Source organism: Pongo pygmaeus, chromosome 4 (assembly GCF_028885625.2).
Source record: "Pongo pygmaeus isolate AG05252 chromosome 4, NHGRI_mPonPyg2-v2.0_pri, whole genome shotgun sequence".
NCBI lineage: Eukaryota > Metazoa > Chordata > Mammalia > Primates > Hominidae > Pongo > Pongo pygmaeus.
In genome coordinates, this window is record NC_072377.2 from 7769645 (window position 1) to 7792243 (window position 22599).

At 41.1% G+C, this 22599-nt stretch overlaps 1 protein-coding gene across 5 annotated transcripts in view; it reads left to right on the forward strand.

The window, feature by feature from the left end:
• Positions 1-22599, forward strand: part of ADCY2 (adenylate cyclase 2) — a 430631-nt gene that overhangs the window by 352305 nt on the left and 55727 nt on the right. For all 5 annotated transcript variants that reach the window (XM_054487685.2, XM_054487688.2, XM_054487686.2 and 2 more), the window contains 2 exons: positions 7885-8022; positions 17159-17278. In XM_054487685.2, coding sequence (XP_054343660.1) covers positions 7885-8022; positions 17159-17278 — 258 coding nt within the window. The remainder of the gene's footprint in view (positions 1-7884; positions 8023-17158; positions 17279-22599) is intronic.

A 22599-nucleotide genomic window follows, 5' to 3' on the forward strand; every position in this document is an offset into this window, starting at 1 on the left:
TTAACTTTCTAAACTACCTGAGGCAGACTTACATTTCTATGATAAATACAAGAGAGTGACTCTAACCAAAAATTCCACCAAACAAACCAACCCCCAAATCACCTTTAGAATGCATATGCTGGATACGGCAAATGAAAATTCCAGAAAATATCAGAAGAAATTTTTCTCTCAGTGTTGTTACCTTCTGCTTTCGATAGCAGAGATAATACGATGCCAGCCCACCAACGTTCTTGCAGGCAGAGATAAAAGTGCAAATACAGAGGTCGCCTTGGGAAAGGGAAAGTAGGTCATACAGCTAATAGAAAAGCTTTCTACCCCACAGCGGTGTTTTTCCCTTGAAGTCTGTTTTCTCTCCTGTCAATATCCCTCCACCATATTTTATTTTTGGTTAGTATTTGCCTGGTGTTCCTTGTTCCATCTTTCTACTTTCAGCTTTTCCTTGTCAATGAAAAGGATATAGGTTTTAGGTGTGTCTCTGGTGAACAGCATGTAGCTCTATGTCCTTTTCTCTGATCCAAACATCTCTCTCTCTTATTTGACAAGTGTGATCCATTTACCTGTATTATAATTATTACTAAAATCTTTTAAAACCCAATTTGTATCTTTTTTGCTTCTACTTGTTTTTCCTTTCTGCCTTCTTTTGGACTCCTGGAGTTTATTCTCTTTTATTCTCTCTAGTGACTTCGAACTTATATACTCTAGTTTGTTTTTTTCAGTTATTACCTTAAAACACATAACATGTACACACGATTAACAAAGTGTATTATTAATAATATCTCCACTTTCTTGTTGAACAATACAGGGACCATACTCTGAGTCTGGTAATTTTTCTCATCTTCCATACTAGCATGGTTTAAATTTTTCTAAATTTAAACTGCTCAAATTATTCAATGTTTATTCCTGTTTTTGTTAAACAATGTATTTGTTTACATTTTTTTCCAAATACCATTCCACCTTTCTGGACTCAGTTTCCATATTACTAAAATGCTTCCTTTTATAATCCTTCCCATGAGGGCTTGTATATAATATACCCACTCAGATTTTGTATTTTAAAAAGTCTTTATCTTTTCCTCATTGTGATTATTTATAATTTTTTCTAATATTCTGAAAACAGGATTCCATAATTTCCTGGCCTGTGTGGGAATGAGATTAACTCTCCTGTCCATCTAACTGTTGTAGACACTTGGTCCCTTATCTCGGTGGGAGTTTTTGTAGGATTTGCTCTTTGTATCATGGGCAGTAGATTCTGTGTGTCAAAGTGCAGCCTGACTTTTATTTTTGAGACTCAGCTGTGTATTCTCAACCACAGACCTCATAATCTGCTCTAGGTCTGCAACGTCATTGTCCAATATCTCCTTGTGTTTTGTCTCTTCCCTGGTCTTTCTGTTCTGCTTTTTTCAAACTTTTATCAAAGGTATGTTGAATCTCTTCATCATATCCTCTGTGTCTCAGTCTCTTTTTCCTATTTTCCACTTCTTTATCTTTCTGTGCTATTTTATGGTTTATTTCCTGAGATGTTTCTTAGCCTCTCCCATTCACGGGCAGTTCATCCAGTTCCTTAATAACCATTTAGTTTCTAATTTCAATATCTACATTTTCATCTCTAGAAAGTTTGTGTGGCTCATTTTAAAAAATACTTGTTATTTTTCCTTAACAACTCACTCATTCATATGGATTATAATCCCTCTTTTGTTACTTTAATCTTAATTTAGAAGCTATTTCAGGTTGTTGTCGTATCTGCAGATCTCGTGGTGCTAATTCCACTACTTCTAATGTTTTTTGACTCTTCCTCACATGGTCCATTGCCTTAGGTACTTTATAATTTGGTTTTTATTGTGAGGTTATGTTCAGGAGGAACTGCCCCAGCCCCCAGATGGGACATCCCTGCATGCTGTAGTCTAAAGTATCATTTACCAGCAGTGTCATTCTTGCTTCTGCCATAGCCCCAAGGATTTTCTCTGGTTTTGACCTAATTAACAACCCTTCAATTTGGAATTCTTGTTATGAATCAGGTAATGTAATTTCAAACCCAGCACTTTAGGGTTTGGATTGATCCTTGGAAGCTTATTGATACTTCCCTGAGCTAGTGAATTGGGCTCTTCTAGACTTCTTTGTACAGAAGGAATAGCGGTTTGAGGCTCTGGATTATATTCAAGAGTCTTAGTTGCAGCTGCCCACGTTTTGCTGGCCCAAGGAAATATCTTCTTTTCCCTATGGGTGTTAAAAGCTCACCCCCTAAGTGCCATAGCCTGAGTCCTGATCCAGAACACTCCTGGACACACCCCACAGCCTCAGTTCCTTTATCACTGAGCTCTCTCTTTGTTTCTGTGCCCTGGTAATTTCCCTTTGAGTCCATCATTAAAAATAGTAAACAGAATCAGCACGTATTTGATGAGTTCCTACCATTTAACAAACACTATACTGGCCTCTGGGAAAACAGAGACAAGTGCGATGTGGTCACTGTCCTCAATCAGCTCTGCATTTGGCCAGAGACAAGCATGTCAGCAAAAATGATGCAATGTGGTACCCAGTGGAGCAGCAGTGCAGGGATGTGGCTCACCCAGGGCGAAAGGAAGAAACAGGTTGATTTTGTAAAATATGATTGATTGGCATAAAGAAGTCTTCCTATGGGAAATTAAAGGACAATTAAATAATCAAAATACACATCACAGTCTTTGTGACATTAAATGTTACAAGTAATTATTGCTTCGGCTTGTTCCTGCCATTCAGAATGACAGTGCTCAGCTAATTAAAATGCCAAAGTAGATGTTTCTTTAGGCAAATACACAAAAGTACATGTTTATATGGAACATGAAACCACTATATTTTCCAAGCAAGATTTTTAAGATGGATTTTGTTTTTCCAATAATAATAGTTTGCTTCTCAGCCACTCTGATATCTTTATAAATTTTCTGCATTTTTTTTCATTTTATTAACTTCACTTAATATGAGCTTCTACTTCTCTTCAAGTGTCTCATCTTATTGTTAAAATGGAAACTAATGAAACTGTAAATGAAGTCTACTTTTATCATGATTAAGTTAAATTATGAAGAATTAATTTTAGAGTGAAAAATTTAGATTTAACTTAATTTGAGAGACTACCAGTTGTTTCCATTGCAAGTGGATCAAAACAAGGGAAGAAAAAGAAAGGAAAAAGAGGGAAGGAAGAGAAGCTGGCTGATATTTTTGGTGGAGCATGTATGAACATTTTGTTTTTCTGAGGAGGATCTGCATGTACTGGATTAAGAACATTGGGATTCTTCCCACGTTTTTCCTACCACACCCCACTGCTCGTTGTCCCATCATCAATTCTGTGATAGGATTTTCCTTTTTTTTTTCTTTTTCTGAGACACAGTCTTGCTCTGTCACTCAGGCTGGAGTACAGTAGTGCGATCTCAGCTCACTGCAACCTCTGCCACCCGGGTTCAAGCAGTTTTCCTGCCTCAGCCTCCCTAGTAATTGGGATTACAGGCACCCGCCACCACACCCAGCTAATTTTTGTCTTTTTAGTAGAGACAGGGTTTCACCATGTTGGCCAGGATAGTCTCAAACTCCTGACCTTGTGATCTGCCTATCTCAGCCTCCCAAAGTGCTGGAGTTACAGGCGTGAGCCACCGTGCCTGGCTAGGATTTTCCTATAAATTTATATTTCTTCTTTTATTACATCTCCCACTACATTTAGTACCAATCCCTTGTTTGTTAGTGGATGAATGTGATATTCACATCCAAGTGCATTTCTAGAAGGTACACGGTGAGCTCACTATAAGTAAGAGCCGATCATGGGGTTCAGTGAGATGATCAAGTAAGGGAGGAAACAGATGTGGTTGAAATTATGCCAGGAGTTAAACCAAAGATCAAAGCAAATGACTCTACCAACTGGGCTCACAGCAGGCATTTTCTCATTTTCAGTTAATAGTGTCTTCCAAATAAAGGCCAAAATATTTTTTGAGATGTTGTCATTTATAACATTTAATTAGGATGGTCGGTATTTTGATAAACATTTTTCCACCAGGGCCTTTAATACTTAATCAGAAACAGGATAAACTGAAGCCAATGATCATATCAAGAGCCAAGTTGTAATTTTTCTACAGAGCTACAAACTGAATCAAGGGTCTCCATTTTTCTTAATCAGATTCCTTCCGTTTTAGGATCTTAGTCTTGTTTCTCCTCTTATCCCCATCATTCGTTTCTTCTGCTCCCCCTACCAGCTTGGTCCTCCACTTCCTCTTTCATCACTGTCATTGCATCTGTCACCTCTCTGTTCTCTTCTACTTTCTTGTCCTTGCCAGCAGCAATGCCTACGAATTTTTACACTTCAGAACAGGTTTACTTACCTTGTCACTGCTTGGTGACAAGGAAAGATAGCCGCCTGTCTCCCTGACCTCTGGAACAACACATTTGGCGTAAGTTTTAAAACAATTGTGAGGGAGAACTTTGAGGTGTTCATAGAAAATGCATGGGTGAATAATTGAACCAAGTGCATCCTGAACCTGCTGTGCCAAACCCATGTCTGCCAAACCCCCATACGTCTAGTAAGTAGCTGCAAGTGCTGCCGATTCGTCATTTTGCCTGGCATGTCACACGAACAGAAAAAAAAATCCTGCCTATCTGCCCAGGTCTGTTTTAGTAAATTACTAGCCTATGAGCAGAATATAACATATTCCTATTAGATAGCATATTTGACAAGATTATCACCACGTATTTTTCTAAATCTTCAAACACAGTAACTTGTTTTAATTTTGTAATTTCAAAAATTTGTCTGTGTAATAACTAGATAATATTTTACCTAATTGACAGTGATATGCAATCTTAGCTAGATGTACATTTTCCCCTGAAGTCATAAATGTTTTAAATGTTCTGCTGTTAACATTTTCATTATCATATCTATTGATAATTTCACAAATATAAGAGCATTGATTTTAATAATTTTCTCTTAAAGGTACTAATTGTAGTCAGTCTGGATGTGAATATATAAATGCTGTCTTAATTTGTGAGAATCAAACCAAATGCCATTATCTAATGGAATCTGAGCTAGATGAGCATATTTCATTTGAAGCTCAGCTCTTCATATTGTATTATAGGTTGGTGCAAAAGTAGTTGCGGTTTAAATGTAATGGCAAAAAAAAAAAAAAAAAACTCAGCTGCTTGGGAGGCTGAGACAGGAGAATCGCTTGAACCCAGGAGGCAGAGGTTGCAGTGAGCAGAGATCGTGCCATTGCACTCCAGCCTGAGTGGCGACAGAACAAGACTCCGTCTCAGGAAAACAAAAACAAAAACAAACAAACAAAAAAAACTTTCTTCTATGGAACACAGATTTGACTGTGTTTTGTGATATTAGTATTATTAGAAGTAGCATGTATTAAACAATAATGATAACCATTCGTGGGTGGATGTTTAATGATAACCATTCGTAGGTGGATGTTCTCTGGCTACCTGACCGTCTAAGATGCTGCATGTTCAGAGCATTAAGGGACATCTTACTGCATGACAGATTTACTGCCATCACCAACCCCTATCCAAACCTGCTCTTGAGTAGAAGCGTCAAGTACAGATCTGGTTCTTCTGTTGCCCGTGATCAGATGCCCTGCAGAGCTGGGCCCAGGGCGCCCCCTGCCGCCAGCCAGCAGTCCAGCTCTGGGCAGCCTCTGCGGCTGAGGGCAGCACTGGCTCAAGCTCCCTGGTAGGTACTCAGAGAAATGAGACGAGGGCGCAGGAAAATCAGCCCAAGAAGTGAACCCGGAACCTGGTCCTGTGTCTCCCTCAGGGGGGCATGTGCGCTGTACACAAACATTCTTCATCTTTTCCTATCAGGAGCTGGAAGGAAGAAAAAAAAAAAACATGGTGGAAAGGAGTAGAGAGGAGGAGATTTTGTTGTTGTTTACATAGATATAAAGCAAATAGGATTTTGGTCATTAAAATGTTTCTAAGAAATATTGTGTTTTCTTCATTGAAATAACAGGAAGAGCTAACACTTGTAAGTCCTGTTGCACACACCTTCTCTAACTCGTTTAAACCTCTGCAAAGACAGAGGAGGCAGGTACTGTTATTATCCCCGTTTCAGAGAGGAAGAAACTGGGACCCCATTTCAGAGAGGATCATTAACTTGCAGCAAGTTTCCCAGCAGTAGAGGTTTGAAGCTAGGCCATGGCTGATTCTTTACCCTTCTCAACTCCTCTTTCCTGTGTTTAGATGATCATTCAACTGTTGTATCAACATTGAACATACAGCAATGCTTAGGGCAACAATAATTTTAGGAACAATACAAAAAGAAGATGTGAAAGAAGTAGAGAACTAAAAGCGCAGCCTATTTGTGCTGTTCAGGAATATTCTTTATTTGAATTTGAATTTCACAGATGTCACACCAGCTTTGTTTGCCAATAGGTTAACTTAGTAGTATCGATCAAAGGGCATAATTTATGTTATTCCTTCTTCTGAATTTCTTGAAATCATCACCTTTTTTTGTTTCCAAGACACATAGCCTTGGGACCACAGTCTCGTTAGTGTGAAGATAAAAATGTCAATCCCTGGGGGACTTTTACGTCCTGCTTATCATATCAGATAATGTATGCAAATTATGCCCACGCAGCATCTGCATAGGCAGAGTTGATGTCACCCACAGTTCAGTGGAACTCTGTGTACTGCTCCACACTCATACCTGGGAGAATATGGTGAGAATAAGGTGAGGATCCTTGGAAAGGTGGCCCTCAAGATGGGTGAGCTCACGCACTGAGACCCCATGGTGAATGGGGAGCAAATGCTGGCTGTCCTTCCCCAAAGATCTCAATTCCTTCTTGTATCATAAAAGCTTCCCCAACCCCCACATGTACAGCAGCATATTCACAACAGCCAAAAGGTGAAGCAACTCAGTGTCCATTTTATGAATGGATAAAAAAAAAAAGTATGGATTCATACAATGGAGTTTTATTCAGGCTTTAAAAAAGAAGGAAATCTTGGCATAATGCTACAACATCAAGATCCTTGGGGACATTATGCTGAGAGAAATAAGCCAGTCACAAAAGGAGAACTACTAGATGGTTCCACTTATACGAGGTCTTAGAGTAGTCACAGTCGTGGAAACAGGAAGGGGAATGGTGGTTGCCGGGGGCTGGGAGGAGGGAGGAACGGGGAGTTGTTTTTCCATGGGTATAGGGTTTCAGTTTGGTAAGATTGAAAACCCTAGAGATGTTACACAACAATGTGAATGTGGTTGTCACTACTGAACTGTACACTTGAAAATGGTTTGAAGGGCACATTTTATATTATGTGTTTCTCAACACTGTTAAAAATTGTTTGGAGGGAAAAAAGGAGCTTCTCTGTGTGGGAGAAAACCCCCACAAGACCAGACGAGATCACACAAAGCCATCATACCTCATGCCTGAGATTTTCAGACACCGTATTTGTGAGTTCAGGCGCCAAACTAAGTCTGTGGCCTGGGCTGTATTCTTGTGATCTGCTAATGCAGCATTAAAAGGTTTAGGAGATGTGTTGATCTCTTTCCACATAAATCAGCTGGATAAATGATAGCTTTCATCATAGCTGTGATCAGAGACCCAACACATCCCCCAGGGTGATTTAATTAACTGACATTTTTCCTTTGAGAAAGGAATCACTTAAAAACATAATTTCAGGTCTGTTTTAAAAGACATACAAGCACATTGTACCTTTGTCATAGGCATTTAATTTGTTCTCAATTGGTAGCAATGATGCCAACATAATTTTAATAAGGTTTGTGACTTTGTATGGGTCCCCAGGGGAGGATAGAATCTACACGTTTAGTCTGTGAACAATGTTGGTGCTTCTTGTGGTTGTAAACATTGTCATCAAGAAACTGGAGAGAAGTCATCAACTAGCAATGCTTCTCTTTTTCTTTCTCTTTTCTCCTAGCAATGCAGCAAAAAAGCCTCTCCCCTGCTCGTGTGGCTTTTGAAGTCCTCGGGCATCATTGCCAACCGCCCCTGGCCACGGATCTCTCTCACGATCATCACCACAGCCATCATATTAACTATGGCCGTGTTCAACATGGTAAGTCCCAGAGCATGGCCCTGTTCAACTTGGTAAGCCCCGGACCATGGCCGTATTCAACAGGGTAAGCCCCGCACCATGGCCGTGTTCAACAGGGTAAGCCCCGCACCATGGCTGTGTTCAAGATGGTCAGCCCCGGGGTGAGTCAGGGCTCACAGGAGGCAGGGCGTTCTTCCCTTCTGGGACCTGTCCTGTGGAATTTTGGAAACTTGCATTTAGCTCCTTTGCAACACCAATTGCTGCCTATTAAATTTAGCATCTCATGGCTACAGCAGTCATTTCTCTAAGGAAAGGGATGCTTTCACGGAGCCAGCTTGAGAGACTGGGCAACTCCTTGGAGCAGTTCCTCACTTCCTTGCTCACGGTGGCCACTCAACAGGCTATAGAAGTGACTGCAATGTCTTAAGGATAGTCATGAGGGACAAAGGAACCCTCAAACTAAGGAGAGTGCAGTGTCCTGCCCTGGAGTTTAAAAGACGCGATTGCAACACTGTGCTCCCCGTCTCACCAGCTGCGCGACTAGAAAGACGTTTTCATTGAACTCCGCAGGCTCCATTTTCACTTCTTTGAAAGTGGGAACCAAGACTTCTCTACCAAGGTGGTTCTGAGAATTCAATGAGCCAATGTTCCCACCACACTTAGGACAGTCCTGGCCATTTTGTAACTATTGAACCAATGGCCACTCTGACTATATCAGTCTCATCAGTGCTGGTTATCTCCCCACAATAGACACTTGGTTCATCAGGGTGCTTTGAGACACGCCCTTATTGTTCTCACAGCAGCAGCAGCAGCCATAGGAGATCTGATGCTTCCTGTAGTGGAGGCTTCACTCACTGTGGGAAATGCAGAGTGTTAGGAGATATAGTCCTTGCCTTCCAGGGACCCAAAGCCAGGTTGTGGTGACAGACCATATGTTATTTCATAATAATAACATCGTTTTTATAAGGTAGAAAGCATTCATGCAGCAAAATGTAATATTTACTGTATATAAAGATGTGTCTGGTACGTGCTGGGTGCTCAGACCCCAAAGACAGTTCTCTGTCTTCCAAGAGTAGAAGTAGGAGACAGACAGCTGGGTAACCTCATCATCAAGTCGTTCTGAAATGAGGAGGCGAAGACAGCAACACAGGCATGAGGGGAAGGGAGAGCAGGGCCTGCTAGATGGAGTCCTGCAGGGCGGAAAGGAGGAGACTGCCTCACCTGGAGGAAGTGAGGGGCAAGGGCAGGTGGATGGAAGGGGAGAAAGAGGGATGTTTGGATCTGGGACAAGAGCAGAAATTCATATTAAGAAGTAGAGAAAAACAAAGCTGAAGAAGTGGATTAGGACCTTCAATGTTTACGTGGGGTCAGTCCTCCAGGTCACGCTAGAGATCATAAATTCCTCTCAAACACCTGCGATTCAGGTGAGGGTGACGCCACCTGGACCCCAGATGGGCCAAGCACTAGCATCAGGGGTGGGATGGCCTCTCCATCGCTTTGTGTTGCCTAGAAATTGATCTTAGGGACTCCTGCAAAGGGGCCTTCAGAGAGAAGCTGTAGCTTGTCCTCCCTACTGTCTAGAGGTGAATGTGTGCGATTCCCGAAGGTTTTCCTGTGTCATGAGTTTGGGGACAAGTATGCCAGCAGCCCTACCTCACCTGCCTGTGTGCCCCAGCTCCCTCTCAGGAGCTCCCCAAGAAAGAACATGAGGTCAGCCCTGATGTGGGGCTCCCCAGGCATGCGGGCCACTGAAAGTTGCCACCACAGCTACCTCCTCCAGCCACCCGCTCAGCCTCTGGAGCAGCTAGTTCAAAGGCTCATCTGTTGCTGGGGAAGGAGGGGCTCAGCAGGCAAGTCCATGCAGGCCACAGCCTCCCAGGGCTAATGCAGGCCCTCGGCTGGCAGTCCCCTGTGGAGAGGTCCTGACGGGCCAGGTCCACCACTGGAAACCCTCCTCCTGCCCTTCTGTAAGATGAGCGGTGGCACAAAGTGGGTCTCCCCTTCTTCCTGGATGTTTGCATCACCTGAGGCTCATTTTCTGCTGCAGGGATCATGAGGCCTCCCTCTGGGGGAAGAGGCCTCCTCTTCTAGGTCTCAGGCGTGCCTGGATGGTGAACGTCATTTATTTCCAATTAGGGCTTAATCCAGAGTGAATGGGAAACAGCTGAAGAGGGAAAATGTGCCATGTCTAGACAACAAGCAATTCCCTGGGGTACCACTGGGCTCCAGAAAGATAGAAACGCCAGGGCTCAGGTGGAGACCTGATCCATTCATCCACCCGAGGCACCTGCTCATGGGAGCCAGACTGGCCAGCCGGGGGATTCTGCCTGAAGAACAGGGTTGGGGAATGGGGGCAGTGGGGAGTGGTGTTCTTGCTGTGGTCCCAGAGCTTTCTTCAGGGGAAAGCCTCAGGGCGGGGAACTCAAGATGAGAGATTTAGGACAGGGAAAGGAGAGGCTTTCTTGAAAGATCCTTTCTGCAGACACACCACGAGCCACAAGAATGCCTCAGCTCTCTGCATAGGCAATTTCCTAGATACTGCAAGGATGTGAAGAAATCACAGGGGGGGAACCTGGACAGAGAGAGAGGCAGGCAAGGGGCACTGGCCTGAGATGCCAGAAACATGAGTGTGTTTTCTAAAATGGGTTTTTTGGGCTCGACTTTGTAACCTGCATTTATGCATTAGTCCTGCTATTCCAAGATCCAGCTCCCTGGGAGAGCACACTGCCAAGCACCAAGTGGACTTTGGTAGGTGAAAGCTGCGAGAGAGACTGGGTCGGAAGTTGACTCCGTAGCCAAGGGGCTGAGGATGAAAGCACACTTGAAGAGGAGCAGGGTGCACAAGCTAAGGTTCTGATTTACTCAGAACCCTCAGGTGACTGACATATGCCCATAAAATTAAGCCTCCTCCTGGCCTGTCAGGAGTGTGTTCACCGTGCATGCAGGCAAATTGAGCACACTTCCTGAGAGTTGACCTTCACTGGCCAGTAGCAGCACATATGAGTTAGGGGACAATACATTTAACATCATATGCACACACTTAAGTGTGAGATCATCTTTTTCTTTTCTGTTATTATATAAATTTCAGTTGTGGAACATGATGTTTTGATATACATATAAATTGTGAAATGATTACTATAGGCAAGCAATTTAACACATCCGTCACCTTCCACATAGCTTCTTGTGTGTGTGATTAGAGCACCTAAAATCTACTCCCTTAGCAAATCTTGAATACAACAGAATATTATTAACCAAGTCCTTCAGCTGTGAGTTAGAAATCTAGATGCATTCATCCCACATGACTGCAGCTTTGTACCCTTTGACCTACATCTCCCCATTTCCTGGCGTCCCCAACACCTGGTAACCACCGTTCTACTGTTCTACTCTCTGTTTCTGTGTATTCAACTTTGTTTTATTCCACATACGATATCATGCAGTATCCATTTTTCTGTACCTGGCTTATTTCACTTAGCATAATGTTCTGCGTATCCATCTATGTTGTTGCAAATGACAAGATTTTTCTCTTTTTTAAGGCTGAATAATGTTCCATTGTGTATGTGTGTGTAGTGTGTATCAAAATTTCTTTTCTTTTCTTTTTTTTTTTTTTTTTTTTGAGATGGAGTCTTGCCCTGTCATCCAGGCTGGAGTGCAATGGGGTGAACTTGGCTCACTGCAACCTCCGCTTCCCAGGTTCAAATGATTCTCCTGCCTCAGCCCCCCAAGTAGCTGGGATTTCAGGCACCTGCCACTATGCCCAGCTAATTTTTGTATTTTTAGTAGAGATGCGGTTTCACCATGCTGGCCAGGCTGGTCTTGAACTCCTTACCGCATGATCCACTGCCTCGGCCTCCCAAAGTGCTGGGATTACAGGTGTGGGCCACCATTCCCATCCCAAAATTTCTTTATCTAATCATCCATCAATAGACAGATTGTTTCCATATCTTGGATGTTATGAATAATGCTAGAATGAACTTTGAGGAGATCTTTGTTTTTTTTCACATGCCCTAGGAAAGTGCCTTCCATTCGTTAGTTATTAAATGAAAGAATGAGTGAATGAATAGGTAAGCATACAGCCCTTTAAATAAGAAACCATTTCTTTTTGTAACATCTAGTTTGACCTTATAAAACCAGGATTTATCACCTAATTCTTAAAGACGATATAAATGAGAAACAAATCTGGTTTGGAAGCTAACTCTATTTTGTATAGCATAATTAGTCATGATTGACAGACGGTTCAGTCACTGTCTATAAATGTTTGACAAGCTGATCATTTAGGAGGAGACATTCTTTCAACAGTAGCTACGATCCTTTAGAGAGAGAACAACTGCCTTCAGTAACAGAAATATGTCTTCCAATGTTGTTTTCCTTCCTCCACAGAAGACACATTAAAAGTATGATGAATGACCCTTGAGATGTATTTCTTTCTCAAAAATCATTCATCACACTTTTTAATACTTTTAATGTGCCTTCTGCAGATTTTCCACATACTAAGCTGCCTTCTGTAGCAGTAGGAGCAGGAAATAAGCTAAATTACCTTCCCCCACTTTTCCTGTCTATCGATTAATGGGGAGAAGAAATCAGAGCTGCTCAAGCACTGAATTCCTCCAAGAGTGCAGACTCAAGCACTGAATTCCTCCAAGAGTGCAGAAAAATACCATTTGTGTTGATACCTGGTGCCATGAACCACACGGGTGCTCCTCTTGTACTTATATCAAAGAAAAATCATAAAACTGTAGGAAAGTTGATGTTAGGTACAGAGAGGAAGTAACATGACCTAGCTGTAGAGCCTTGTTTATAATGTCTTATTAATCACAGAAGAGGCAGGACTTGTCCATGGGGTTCTGCCTCTGGCCACACCTGAGGATCTGCAGATGCCCTGGGCTCCTGTGCTCTGACTGTGTGAGGCAGAGGCAGTGCACGGGGCCACACACAGGTGGTGCTGATGCAGCACTCAGACTCCCCAGGCAGACAGGCAGGTTAGGAGGGAGCACCTGTGCAGGGCGGTGCAAGGGAAGTGGACTCCTGTCACTCATGTCAGGAAGGTGACACCTTCTGCTGAGGACGTGAGTGAAACCTAGTCTTTACCTACATGCAGTTCAATGGTCCCAGGGTTGTTTCTGTCTCTTTTTACCTAGTCCCACTTTAACCTGTCCATCCTGGAGCAGTTTCTAGTTAAAGGAGTACAGCTTTTCATGTTTTTCTCAGTATTTTTTTGTTCTGAACACATTTTGCAGACTGATGGAGCCCCATCCCCAAGTAGTATTTCTATTTCTCAGTTGTTAACCCAGTGAGACTAATCCAGGCATCAGACTCACATTTCAGCAAGAATAACAGTTCTTTGTGTTGGTGGAGATGGGGGGCTGTGGGAGTGCATATGCTTTAAGTCACTGGGAAGAACATTTAATTTGCTCTCAGAAAACTTCATCGTTTTAAAGTCATAGCCTCAATCATGTCCTCATGTATAGCACCTGTGATTTTTTTAAGTTTTCCCTTTGAGACAAAGAGTGCTTTCATTTTCTTTCTTTGTTTTTTTTTTTCTGTTTCTAATGTATTTTTTTTTTTTTTTTTTTTGAGACGGAGTCTTGTTCTGTCGCCCAGGCTGGAGTGCAGTGGTGAGATCTCAGCTCACTGCAAGCTCCACCTCCCGGGTTCACACCATTCTGCCTCTGCCTCCCGAGTAGCTGTGACTACAGGCGCCCGCCACCACGCCTGGCTAATTTTTTGTATTTTTTAGTAGAGACGGGGTTTCACTGTGTTAGCCAGGATGGTCTCGATCTCCTGACCTCATGATCCACCCACCTCAGCCTCTCAAAGTGCTGGGATTACAGGCGTGAGCCACCACGCCCGGCCTCTAATGTATTTTTTAATTATGTGAAATATATATAACATAAGGTATATTATTGAACAATTTTTAAACATACAATTTAGTAACATTAAGTACATTTGCAATGTTGTGCGACCATCACCACCATCTATCTCCAGAGTGCTTTTCATCTTCCCTACAGCACCTCTGTCTCCATGAAACACTCACTCCCCATCCTCCCTCTCCCCAGCCCCAGGTCACCATTGTGCTGCTTCCTATTTCTATGAATTTGCCTATTCCAGGGACCTCACATGAGTGGAGTCACACAGTATCTGGCCCTCTGTGTCTGGCTCCTTGCCCCTGGCATCGTGCCCTCGGGTGTTCCTTTTCTTCTGGAAGCCCCAGTCCCTCTGCAGCAGGTGAGCCTTGGTTTGCCCTGCGTTTTTCCAGCCAGTGGCAAGCGCCCTTATTAACTGCCTCTCTGTCATCGCCTGCCATGACTCTGTACCTCAAAGGGGAGAGATGCATTAGGAGTAACATGTGACCGCTTGAGGCTGCCCTGACCTGTCTCTGCTGTTGACTGGGTGGATGGGCTGGTTCATCTCGAGGCTCCACGTCAATTTCCAGTCACTGATATTTATTCCCAGCCTGAATTTTAATGACCCTTACAAGAGCCAGGGTCAACGGGAACAGTGTGTTCAGAGAACTGGCTTTTTAAATCTCATTACTCATTGGTATTGAATGCCAAAATGTCCGAGTCAGTTTTATTTCCAATGAATTGTGCGATTTTAACAGGATATCTTAAACACTCGATGTTTATCCATGTGATACCAACACCTCAATCAAAAGTGGAGAAAAACAATTGGTTGTCCATGCTTGTTTCATATATAGTGTTTTTTCCATCTTAGTCTCCAGCTGGCTGTTGAGAATCACTTATGAGTGGCCGAATGTGCTGCCATTTTATTCCTGACGTTTTGAGAATGTCGTCACTTGATTCCTCACAGCATTTTGCAATTTCTTCTGAGAAATGTCCAAGAAATTTACTATAAGTAAAGCATATATAAATCTGTGAGCCACCCAGACAAGGCGTTAGCCATAGTTAATTAGTAGTCTAGTCAGGTAGACTTCTAATTCCCACCAAATGACAAACACAATGATGTCATCAGGCATAAAACAATACTAAAGCACCTGTTTACTATTTAATGTGATTCAAAAAACGTAATTCTGATATATTTTAAATTGCCTGAGAAATGTAAAATTTGCCAGTAAACTAAAAATATGCAGTGTTCATTAGCATTTTATTTAGGATGTTTTGAACAGAATGATGACATCATTGTCCCAATTGTGACAAAGGATGTAGAAAATTAAATTGGGTCCAGAGAAGAGCTCCCTAAATCATTATGATGCTAAAAATATTTTCAGTGGAGAAAGTTGGGGCAGTTTTACCTGGAGGGAAGGTAGGCAAGGGATTAGTAACTCTCTTGAGTATTTGACTGGCTACAATTAGGGAATGACATGAGTTTGTTACTTTAAAATGCAACGAAGACAGAGGAAGGGAAGCTGATTCAAAATTGTAGTATGATTTTAGACAGAATGAAGAGTTTCTTGAATTTACGGGTAGTTGATATTAATAAATACTAGAAAGACATAGCAGAAGTGGGTTAGGAAACGTGTGTAGTGATTGGAGTTTTCTCTTGTACTTCAAGTTCAACCATCATATTTATTGCAAAATCTCCTTGCAAGACACATTTTTCACAAAGTAAACTACTCATTCATTGTGTGTCAAGAATGCAACACTTCATTTTACCTAGTTTTTTGCCTATAGGTGATATAACCAAGAAGTTTTTGTTAATTATTTTAAGATCCTTGGCACTTAAGACTAGTAACACCAAGCTAAACAATCTCCTTTTGTTTGCCATTTATTGATTTTTTAATATTTAAATCAATTGAATTTTTGGTCTATCAAATCTAAATCTAAATCTGTACCCTTTTGGAGCCTGATGTTTGCCAAGCAATTATTCCATTTGTTTTTTTTCTAATCCCTGGTATAAGTTTTTCCAAAATGTTAGCACATTTGTAGTTCAGCCAGGGATGTGACGATTTTTACAAGTTCTTTCATCATACATAAAGAAATCTACTACGTTTCTTTGATGCTTAAATCAGCATTTTGCCAAATTTAATCAAATGATATAATGGGCAGAAATACCGCATCTCGTATCTCTATTGACTATGAGAGGAATGTTCCCAAGAATAGACTAAGTAAATGTCTTCTTATCTGTCCAAATAAATTAGTTTAGGTATTTGACAAGAACTATGCAATCCAGAGAAATAACTCCACAGAAACAAACAAAAGCAACCATAGAAACTATAGGGAAGTTTTGCTTTTTAAACCTTGAATGTGTATGGTTAACCCTATGCAGAAAACACAAGCTGTTTAATAGGTTTGTGGATGAGATTAATTTCTTTCAGTAAAAGGAGTGGGCTGAAGTCATGATTCTCTGGTTTGTTTCCAGAACATTCCTCTGACCCTTAGCCACATGACAGAAAAGTGGCTAATCCTTGGGCATTTAGTCTGTGTGCAGCTTCTGTAGGACAGAGAGCGAGTGAGCGAGAGAGAGAGAGGATGAGAGAGATAAAAAGAGAGATACAAATTTCTCCTGCCTTGCTAACAGGTTGATACTGTCCTTCTGATGCTTATAATGGTGACCATTACATAAGAGCTAATTATTTTCTCAGCATTACCTTTTTTGTTTTTTTAGTTTAAATTCCCTTTCCAGAAGTCCTGAAAACATCCATCCTTTTAAATTTTTCACCCCTTATGATCTGAGTTGCCAAGCACTCACAAATAATAGATACAAATGTCCAGGCTGGTGATTGCATTTTGCCCATAAAATTAATTTTCATTCTAAACATCAAAAATTCATAGGACTGTATTGACTCATTTAATGTTTGAGCCAAGATGGCAAAGATACTGGGGGAAAAAAACATTCTGAAGGCTCCGATTTGATGGTAGAGAGGTGAATGTATACATGGTGATATTGGCTTCAAAGGTGATATCGGTTTCAAATGTAATTCTAACCACGCCCTCTGCCCAGAGCTTTGTGTACTTTTAATTTACTGTTTGATAGAGGTGCCTCCAATTCCTTTAATGTGAATTTTGAAGTTCTGGAATTCTCTATTGAATGTATAGGACAATAAATTGTTAACTACTTATTCAATAGAAATTCCCGAGTCCACATAAACAATCCTGTTTACTGTGCATAAGGAACACAGAATTCATAAAGTTAGCACCCACCTGCTAGTTATTTAATTTAATTTGCACTAATTCATTGAAAAAAAACCTTCTCTTTGCAGTTTTTCCTGAGTGACTCAGAGGAAACAATCCCTCCAACGGCCAATACAACAAACACAAGCTTTTCAGCCTCAAATAATCAGGTGGCGATTCTGCGTGCGCAAAATTTATTTTTCCTCCCGGTAAGAACATTGCAATTATGACTGCTTTGGTGGCTCTCCTGTATGCTCGTAGTCTGTATAACATATATCCTTTAGTCTCAGATCTGTTCTAGACTTTGCATTTTCTCTCTGGTATCAATCCCTGAGTGGTCCTGAATTAACAAATGTCAGCCTCTGCTAGAAGTCCAGGCCCTTGGGGACTGGCTAAACTTACATCTGAAAACTTACAATGTTATGGTCATGCTTTCACCAGTAATGTTTCCTTCTTCTCTTAACCACTACAGCATTTCAAGCATATTTCCTACCATATGGCATTCAATTACAAGGCACTATGTTTCTGGGTTTCTTACTTAGAGACATTGCTAATTGTTCCAGTGAATTAATATTATCCCCCTTAAAGCTGTGATAAAACTACCCACATCTCATTATCTTCCCTCTTCTTTGGCAACATACGTTGCCCAGTGATTCTATTCCCTAGTAATTCTTGTTAACTGACTCATCTTAACCAGTGTCACAAAGGACCTAGGTTGAAACTTCAAAACTTATTAACACATTAGTCTTCTAAGTGGAGAGTTAAGTCAGTTATTTACTGCTTAACAACTTTGTTCTTCCATAAATCGTTTTTGAAAAAAAAGTTTTGCTACTGTCCTTTTTACTTTCCGAATAATTATCTGAAAGTAGTGCAGATTGTGCTCGTTTAGTTTCCATCTCAAATAATGGCTTTTGAGAATGCTAAGTGAACTATTTTGGGGACTGAAATTGGTAATTTAATATGTATGCTTTCAAAATTCCTTACCAAAATTTTTAACTCCATTAGCTATGGCAATAAAGTGGATTTATTTTCCTATTCCTCCTTCTCTGATTTGCTTCCTTGATATTTTACTCTGGTCCTTTTTCCCTTCCCACCATTTAATTTCTTGGTAAGCTCACAGCTCCGTGCACAGATAGAAGTGGCTTCTGGGCCGGGCACGGTGGCTCACGCCTGTAATCCCAGCACTTTGGGAGGCCGAGGCGGATGGATCACGAGGTCAGGAGATCGAGACCATCCTGGCTAACACAGTAAAACCCCATCTCTACTAAAAATACAAAAAATTAGCCGGGCGTGGTGGTGGGTGCCTATAGTCCCAGCTACTCAGGAGACTGAGGCAGGATAATGGCATGAACCTGGGAGGTGGAGCTTGCAGTGAGCCAAGATCGTGCCACTGCACTCCAGCCTGGGCGACAGAGCGAGATTCCATCTCAAAAAGAAAAAAAAAAAAAGAAGTGGCTTCTGGTGTTCTTTCCTGGAGGCTTCTGAGGCCTTGACTAGGTCATGGGCGAAGATGACCAAGGTCCAAAAGCAATGTCCCCATGGGCTTGGGAAGAGGGGGGTGGTATAGGTTCATCCCCTACCCAGAAGATCCTGCGCTTCAAATTAGGTGTTATCATAAACTCCAGTGAGGGCTAGGTGTTGACTTCTCTATTTAGTTATGTGAAAAGTGAAAAGCTGGAGTCAGTGTTAGAGTTTATTGACTGTAATCTCACTGTGGGCCATTTGTGGGCCATTTGGAGGTCTCTTTTTTAGAGAAATATTTAAATTAACGGTGTGGCCTGCCTCTTCCTCCTTGCTCCAATGGTGTTAGCATCCGTATGATCCATAGGCTGGATGCTGGGAAGAGAGTGCACTGACCCAAGTAGTCCCCCTTTCGCATCCACGTGGCACTTTGAGTTGAAATTTTTAACATGAAGATGCATTTCGACAGGAAAAAAATGTATAGCTGCAATATTTTTTTAAATCTCTCCTTCCACTATGTTTGAGCTGAACAACTCACCACACTTGGCATCACTAAAAGAATAAGGAAATCATTATGAATTTCATTTAGGTAAATCTATATAATATCTTATTTGCAATCAAAGAAAATTATTAAAAACTTAAAGTGGGGAAAGGCAACATTTATTCAACCTTTAAAGATTCTGAAAAAGCACACAATAGGGTCTCTAAAATCTAGGTGGGATTTAGTAAACGGGCTACTATCTTTCCAATAATGAGGCCTTGAAGATCCTGGCCAGCGTTGCCAAGGAAGCCCCAGGTCTGCATGGACTGGCTGCACAGAAACCACATTGTGAACTCACGGGTTTAGCAGTCCCCGAGGAGCCTGGAGACATCCTGGCTTCCTCCCTAAAGGATCCCAGGGAACAGTAGAATAGCCGTTTTGTGGGTGTGTGCCAAACAGGCGTCATTTCTCTCAAACCCCATGTTATGTGATGCCTGAAGTTGACCAGCAAGCTGAGAAGTATGCCCAGTTCACTGCTGGTGGTGGTATAAAGTGATATAACTCTTCTAAATGGTAATTTCAATAGTTATCAAAAAGCACAAGACAGACTACTTTTTACCCTGTAACACTAATTTTGAAAATTAATTTTAAAAGTGAAAAGGTTTACCAAAAATGTGTTTGTGCATGTGTTTACATAACATCAACAAAAAGAAAGCAAAAGAAAGAAAACCTAAAAATTTGAAAATGCAAATTTTAGAATACATTTTATTGTAACACACGATAAGATTATGCTTAACCACCACATAAGACATTTTTAAAAAATTAATGACATATAAATGCGTATTCATAATAAATTATTCATTGAAAAGTATTGTTTTAAAAAATACAAAACAGTATGATTATAATTTTTTAAAATAATACTACCAATAATAAGTAGCAAGAAAAAGGCTGGAAACACATATACAAATAATGAATAGTGGCTAAAGTGGATGTTGGGGATTATCAGAGACCCTTATTTTTATATATATCCTTTCATATATTTTCCAATTTTTAACATCTGGTGTATTGTTTCTGTAGCGGGAAAACATAGTCCTTTTAAAATACCCAAATTAGCCATAAAGATCTTTGCCATGTAAGTTGTTTTTACCACAGCAGGCACTTGGTATGCATTACGTCATTTCATCCAAAAATGACCCTGGTGAAGTAGATATTATTGGGATTCTCGTTTTGCAGGTGAAGAAGCCAAGACCCAGAGACTTTAGTGTTAATAAATTACTCCCGATAATGGTGGCTGTTACCTTACTATAAAATGCAAGTTGGTTTCAATGATTATGTCAAAACTGATAAACATTACTAGCAATCAGGTTACCAGTAAGTACACTCCGATAGAAGTCAGTTCAGTATCCTACTGCCAGAATCGCTGACCATCTCGAGCCTTCCCTGGTCGGCTAAACCGTGGAGCCAGGACAGGCTCCCAGCCTGGCATCCTGCAGTGTTCTCTCCCACACATCCCTGGATGGCTATTTGCAGGTTCCCAACCTACCTTTTTATGCCAGATCACCTCTTGCACAGTCTCCAAGCATTCTAGAAAGCCATTTAACAGAAATGGACTAAAAGTATGCTTCCCATTACCATACATATTTTAGTAGTTGTTCTGAAATGTGAAAATAAAAATTTTAAAGCTTAAGAATGAATTTTGAAATGTGAAACCTTAGCATATTTTATAGGTGTTGACACCTAGTTCAAAGGTTCAAACTGTGAAAACCTTTAAAATTTTACCCCAGGTCCCCACACACCAAACAATCCACATATACCCATTGATACATACACACCCTCTTATAAGTGGTTCCTTATTCTGCTCTCTCCTTCGATTAGGCTGAACTGGTTGATAACTTTCATTTAACAGTGGTTTTCAAGCATAATTTTAGAAACAGAGCTGTTTCAAAAACCAAAACTTACAAAGGACTTTAGTTTATAGTAATAATAGCAGAATTTGCAAGCTTCTCATGGACTAGGCTGTTCTAAACTCTTTTGTTACTTAATCTTCGTGAAAATTCTCCAAGATGGGTGTTATCATCATCTTTACTTTGAGTGACTCATGGAAGACACAGGATTGCCTTGTTAAGATCAGCTGCTTTGGAGAATCCGATGGGACAGGATCACTGAATAAGAGCCTTGCCCCCACCAGTTCTTGGGGCAATTTCCCGGGTTTGAAGGAGCAGTTTTAAAATACTCAAGACTATTGATTAAATGGCTACTAGGTTATAAATAAGGGCTTCTCAAACTCTTTGTGAAGGCCCTTTTTTCATTTTGCTTTGTTTTGTGTTTTTAATTTCTAATCTATGACAGACTAATGCTTTTGAAAAATGTAATGGTGAATCACCAGCAAAATGAACTAAAAAGGAAGCCATATGAAATGCAAGCTCATATTTCATTATATTCAACAGAAACAAGCTTACTCTGCCAAGTTTCTATCCACATTGTGTACCTGTCTTGCAGAACTCACTGCTGTACTTTGAGTGGTCTTGTTCTAAGCAACATGGAGCATTAATGTACCTTGTATCAGAGTCCTCAGACCTGCCCTGAAGTAGATACTTAGTAACTTCTCTAAGGTGACAAGCGCAGAACTCTCATAGAAATAAGGTCTCCTTTCAAAGAGCATGCTACACCCCTCTTCCCTCTGAGATGCTGCCTGTCCACCTGTTCACAGCTCTGTTGATTCTATCATTTTACTACATTAACCCACATCATCTCTTCTTTTCCTTTTCCTGTTCTCTGTTGTGGGAGGGCATGAGAGGCAGAAGAGTGGAGACGACATCAGGCAATTGCAGCTAAGAAACTGTGCTTACAACACTCTGTATTCCTTAAAATGCTGCCACCTGAAATGAAGGGTGGCCTTCACATTCTCATGCAAAGGAAGACTTTAACTCTCTAAAGAGTGACCTAGTTGGTGTGTAATCCAGTGCGAGGTGCTGGTCTTCCTTTTGAAGCCACAGTGCCAGGTCGAAGTCCTTACTGATGGGATTTCTACTCATTCCTGCTTGAGTGCCTCCACTCAAACATGCCCCTTACAAAGAGAAAGCCTGCCATATGATCACTGCAAGCTCCTATTTCCAACTTTTCTTTCTTCCTTCCACAAGAACAGGACTGTTGAGCTAATATCAGTAGCCTTCCACATAGCTTAATGTAGATGGCTTTAGCTGAGGAAATCAAAGGAAGAGTTCAAATGACAAAACTAAGCAGTTCTTACCAGGCTTACTCAATATGATGAAATTAAAATTGAGTAGTTTAAAAGCTGGGCTATTTTTAAAGACAAGGTTTAAAAAACATCAATAAGATCTATGTTTTATTAAAAGTCTTAATTTTTTTTGAGTGTTGTCTCTGTTCTAGGAATGCTGAGATAGAAACACAAACCCTTGTTCACAAAAACCCCATGATGTAGCAAATAAAGCCTTTCTGAGGATGGCACCTGTTTCCCTGCAGTGAGTCCCTCCTGGCGTGCAGGACTCTGGGCTCTGTGCATTACTTTTTTATCTCTGTTGTTTTCAATGACCTACAAGGAGAATATGATTACCCTCATTTTACAGT